Raw genomic sequence first — 6,000 nt, 5'->3', positions numbered from 1 at the left:
TGCTCAAATTAAGAAGTCGTAGAAATGCTCAAATTAAGAAGCCGTAGAAATGCTCAAATTAAGAAGCCGTAGAAATGCTCAAATTTAAGAAGCCATAGAAATACAAAAACATTATGAAGCCATAGAAATGCTTAAATTTAAGAAGCCATAAAAAATCAAAAACATTATGAAGCCATAGAAATACACAAACATTATGAAGCATTATGTAATATATTGTAAAATAGTATTATATTCGCACCATTTTCTATTTAACGACATCTTTTTTATAATATTAATACAATATAAACCTAAGAATGTTTTGTCTTGTGAAAATAAACAACAACATTTGAATCTCTTAAATATTTATCATGATAAATTTACACTGTTTTATAAAATAATTATATTTATCAATGCTAGTTTGTGTTTAAATTGTCAATTGTTGATGTTAGTAAAAAATGTGGCATTTATACTTAATCTGATTTTATTCTTCATTAATATTTAATATAATACATATTTTAGTTGTTGGACATGATATCATATTATAGAAGTATTGGTTAAAAAAATTCTATGAGAATACATTAATAATCAAATATTTCTTAAAATCGGAAATGTCGCATGTACAATTTTAAATTAATTAATAGACCTTCCTATTGCGTACTATTTTATTAAAAATCAGTAAAATGGATTCTATAAAAATTGCAAGTTTGACAGAAGGTCAATATTTAAATTTTTCCAAAAATATCTAAATGTTATTATTTTTTTACATTTGTAGTGAATTCTTTAAACAGTTGAAGTAGTAATAAATTATATGAAATAATAATATATTTACCTACTTTTAACGCAGTGTGATCATAACAATAATCAAGATTAGAAAAAATTATCTCTCATAGATATCCTTATTTGAATATACTTAACTAATCACAAGGTAATTTGTCAAGGATTACTATTAAAAGTGAAAATATAAAAAAATTATTTTTGTTATTTTTAGTATACTACGAGTGTTTTTATTTAATCTCTGTAAATGCATTGACACTTTTCTGATGAGTATAAATGAAAAAAAAATATTTGTATAATAATTTTTATAGTATTTATTCAATAATTATAAAACTTTGGTTTGCAGTACCCACCAAAAAATCATGAAGATATAAAGATAGCTCTCGAACACGTAAGCAAAGGTGCTACAGACATTATTCTTAAATTACTGGAAACAAATCCACAACATAGATTGAAGTCTCTACGTCATGCTAAATTTCAAACATTTTTCCATGGTTTTGATTTCTCTGATGTCACTTCAAAAAAAGTATGAATAAATAATATATTCTCTTTCATATAGGTGAATCTTAATATTTTATTTTTTAGTCTTACCCTCTTGAATAGTTTCAATATGTATAAAATAAAGAATAAAAAATTTTTAGTCAATTAATTAAGTTTAACCTGTGTGCATGTCCCATAAAGATATAAAATGTATTTTATCAAATAAACCATGTTTTTCAATGTTCTTTACCAATATACCATTGAACATATTTTCATTAAACGTAATATTATCTACAATAATTAATTAAGAAATCATAAATTATATTACACCAAAACAATAGTTTTTTAATACCCTTCTAAATTTTACTTACTAAATTATTGTTCTAGAATATGACATTTTAAGATTATAAATAAACATAAACAATAATGATAAGTAATACTGCTATAAATAAACTATACCTTAAAAGCGATAATAAAAATGTATAACTTTCCATATTATTTAATATAACAAACGATTTGTGTGCTACTGTCTGTGTTGTTAATTATAATACTGATAATATGTATAATAACTTAATAAAAAAAGTAGTACAAAAGATAGTGTAAGCCTTAGAATTTCTTTCGTACTGTAAAGTAATACCTTATACTGTTAAGTATTATATATCTTAAAAAAAAAAAATTATTTTTCTACATCAATATCAAATGTAGTCCTTCGTAATCAATACAAAATTGTTTTAATGGATAGTGACTAATCAAACTAGGAAATAAATTACATTTATTTTTAAAGTTGCTTACTTGATTTTCGTGTATTAATTTTCAATTTGCATAAAATCTTAACTTACGTAAGTGTAGTAAACTTTTGTCATTCAAAAGATCACTATAGTTTATCAAAATATGCGAATTCCAGATAGATAAGTTTACAATAGTATAAAAAGTTTGAATTATTTTATGAAGAATAGAGAACTTTACAGAAATAAGCATCACGGGAAACGGAAATGAATAAAAAAAACTCATTTCGTTGAGGGGTTAGATAACCTTTTCGATATTGTACAAAATTATGTATTAAATTTGGTTAAAATTAACTTAGATTGGCAATTTTTAGTATCTTCAAAAAACAGAATTAATTGTATTGCTTGGCACAGAAAAAATGTATAAAAAGCTGAAGAAAAAAACAGAAAAACAATTGGAAATAGAGTTAAAAAGAAAGAAAGAAGCTTATAAAGGAATTGTCAATTGAAATTTGAATTTTGAATCAATTAATTAAAATTATTACATTGATTTAATTTATTTTAGAACATACTTGTAACAGTTAAAACTATCAGCTCTAAATTCTGATAGCGATAATGATATTGATGAAACTGCATTATGAAATTGTAAAATAAGTGATGTCTGCAACTGTTGAAGCTTATGATATCGACGTAAGTAATTTAATTATGGACCGAACATCTATTAATAAATATACCAACACTTACGGAAGGATAGAGCAGATAAACTTTGAAACGAATACGATACATTAAAAGTAGGCCCTATTGTAAATAATTTAGATAGGAAGCTGCTCCTACATTTTACAGGAAAAAACTTGTTAATCTTTACCAATAGTTGTTTCTTTTAAAAATTCAGTAATACTTTTAAGCATACCTAAGCTAATGTTCTAAACTGGAAAAAATTGAGAAGAAGTGGTGGTTTAAGCATTTGAACTCTTGTCAAAAATATACAAGTTGTACGTTGCTTTAAAACAGCTTAAAACACGGGTCGTCTAATAGTTTCGTGTTTAATTTTTAAATATTCATTAAAACGTGTTGTCGTTTACTGCTATATATTGGTTAAAAATCAATAATAATATTGCTTTATTATCTCCTTCTTAAACAATTAATTTTTTGAAAAGTCTTATTGATTATCAAAATATAGATAAAAATATATCTCTATAAAAAAAAATATGTGCACATTTGTAGTACTTAATCCCTGAAACATCATCGCTGGAATTTGTTGAATTAATTAAACAATTGAAATTAACACTAAAATTGTTGAAATTATAAAATTACACAACATTTCTGATATTAGTAAAAGTATTAATGTTCCATATAATGAAGTATTCAATTCGAGGAAAATGAAATATATGATTTTATTTTTGTTGCCAATATCAATTTGTAGAATGAAAACGAAAAATGTCATAAATGTCTTGAAATTGTTAGTATACTTCGTGTGTTGATTACACGACGAAAAGAGGAGTTAACCCTATGTAGGATTTCAATACAATTAAAAAAAAAAAAAATGATAATAAAACCAGTTTTTTCATCAAGTTGTAAAAGATTATCGTCAAAAGTATTTCAATAATTTGAAATCAATGATTTTAAAACCATTCTTATTTTTAAATAGTTTAACTTTTTTTTAAATTAAATTTATTTAACTGATGTTTATAAAATTTAACTCACAATTAATGATTATGATTAATTATTCACATATATTATAACTATACAATTAAATTATTCGTTTTTAAATTATAAACTAAATATTTTGAAATAAATAATTTTTAGTTGAAAATTATTTAATCTGTACTCTACCATCTTAATTATTTAATAGAAAAATACATAATAAATAATTATGTGAAATAAAAAATGTTGGATTTCCGACCATCTCCGCGAATCATTAGGATCGAACCTTAAGTCAGTCATAACACTTCTGCAATTGATTGAAGAGACCAAGCTAAAGAAATATAATGTAGATTTGTAGATTTTGGTACTATAAAATTTAAAATTATAAAATTTTATATAAATAAGTTGAAATTAAATCAAAAATTTAAAAAACATGAATAATTTAGAAAAAAGATATCTTTAAGGACTAAGGGTTCCGGGTTAAACTTAACCAATCGTCTCGAAGTTTTTTATACTTTATTTTTATAAATTTATGATCCGATTTCGGAAGTAATATTAATAAAAATCTAATATTGAAAATTAAGAATCACCCTAGTAAAAAAACTAACGAAATTCTTTGTAAGGAAATGCGATAATAATATTATATATTATTATTAAACAAAATTTTTGTTTTCAGATTAAACCTAATGAATTACTCAAACAGTTAATCCTTAAAATACCTTGTCAAAATGACAACAAAGTAGTTCATTTTGAAGAATTTGACTAAAATTAGAATGTGATTTTCAAGTCTATCAATCTAAAATATATTTTTAAATTAATTGTGTTAATTTGTAATTACTTATATTGTATAAAAAATTACTGTGATGAACGTTGAAAATTTTATGGATGTTAGTGGATAAAATTATTATTTTGTCATAAATATACCAATTCAACTAAATCATTGTTTTTTTTTAATAAATATGTATAAATGTATGATAAATAAGAATGCATTTATAAACTTTGTTTGAGGCACTCTAAAGAAACTCAAAATAAAATAGAAGGCCACTAAATAAAGTACGCAGTTGTGTTTCTAAAAAACACAATTATTCAAATAAACAATGACGTATAGAAAAAACAAGTGACAGTACTTTCGATGATGACTGTCAAACAAACTTATTTAATGAACTATTAAATTAACCTAAATTTTTTGTTGTTCAATGTAATACACTCCATGAACAACAAAGAAATAATATAGAATACTGTGAACTTAGATTCCCTTGGTAATGCGTCAAAAGTCTCCCCGTAAGTTGAATTCACTTAGATTTATACAGAATGATATTTTCATGATAATCTACTTAATTATTCGCAGTATAAAAAATATTTTGGAATTTTCNTGTAATACACTCCATGAACAACAAAGAAATAATATAGAATACTGTGAACTTAGATTCCCTTGGTAATGCGTCAAAAGTCTCTCCGTAAGTTGAATTCACTTAGATTTATACAGAATAATATTTTCATCATAATCTACTTAATTATTCGCAGTATAAAAAATATTTTGGAATTTTCTTTTTTCTTTTAGTTTTATAATGTTATTTAATAATTAGTTTTGTTTTTTAAATGGGAACACTTATTAAAAATCAAATGAAACGTTTTAAGTTTTTTTTTGTAAGAAATGACGTTTATATATTTAATATAACTTCATCTATTTATTATATATAACACTTGAGAGTTTCGAGTTTTTAAATTAAAATACATGTTTAATAGTAGAGTTATTATACTAATTGCTAATTTCTTTTTTAAGACTTCGCTATTCACATCGTTTATTGTAAACTATAACTTTATTGACAGATATGCATTCTGTTTTGCTGGTTGGTGTATTTATAAATATAACTCATAACATTGTGCCTTATAAAACACCATACTTTGGTGTTCTTACATGGCTAATAATTCAAAAACAATATGTAACCTAATGTAACAAAAAATTCAAAATTATTTTTATTATGTAAGTAATTGAGTGCGTTATGGTAAAAAAAATCTGTATACTATTGAACTATGTGTATGCGAATACATACTATTAAATTTGTTAAAGTCTAAACAAATCTATGTTTAAAACAAAAATACACAATGCATATTTAGCTGTATTCATTGTTATTACTACGCAGCTAATAGCACCGATATCAAATTTTACATGTATTGTATATTAAAAAATAAATCACAGGGACACCATCAAAACCTCTTAATTTTTTACTCATTCCATATTTAAGTATCTTTTTCGCGAGATTATAGACATTCATTGACATTTGTATGTTTTCTAATATACCTCTCGCACCTAATACATGTAATATACAAACAATACATGAATATAGGCGCCACTGAATTAAACATTATTATTTTTATATCTATATTTTATTATCTT

General features: G+C 23.4%; 1 protein-coding gene across 4 annotated transcripts in view; it reads left to right on the top strand.

Moving 5' to 3' along the window:
- LOC126901983 (serine/threonine-protein kinase S6KL-like) overlaps positions 1-4,533 on the top strand; it is a 40,745-nt gene extending 36,212 nt beyond the window's left edge. Inside the window, exons 7-9 of one of the 4 annotated variants that reach the window (XR_007703161.1) lie at positions 1,100-1,279; positions 2,524-2,648; positions 4,279-4,533. Coding sequence is in view for 3 of the 4 variants with exons in the window: in XM_050678985.1 (XP_050534942.1) it covers positions 1,100-1,279; positions 2,333-2,467 (315 nt within the window). In the remaining variant the exon portion in view is untranslated. Of the gene's footprint in view, positions 1-1,099; positions 1,280-2,332; positions 2,493-2,523; positions 2,649-4,278 lie in introns of those variants that run through there. The other 3 variants (XM_050678986.1, XM_050678985.1, XM_050678987.1) reach the window with 3 other exon arrangements.
- The last annotated feature ends 1,467 nt before the right edge of the window (positions 4,534-6,000 follow it).

The sequence above is a fragment of the Daktulosphaira vitifoliae genome, unplaced genomic scaffold (assembly GCF_025091365.1).
Source record: "Daktulosphaira vitifoliae isolate Bord-2020 unplaced genomic scaffold, ASM2509136v1 Scaffold_3, whole genome shotgun sequence".
Lineage (NCBI taxonomy): Eukaryota > Metazoa > Arthropoda > Insecta > Hemiptera > Phylloxeridae > Daktulosphaira > Daktulosphaira vitifoliae.
Note: the sequence above shows the minus strand (reverse complement) of the source record. Positions and strands in the feature narration are given on the sequence as shown.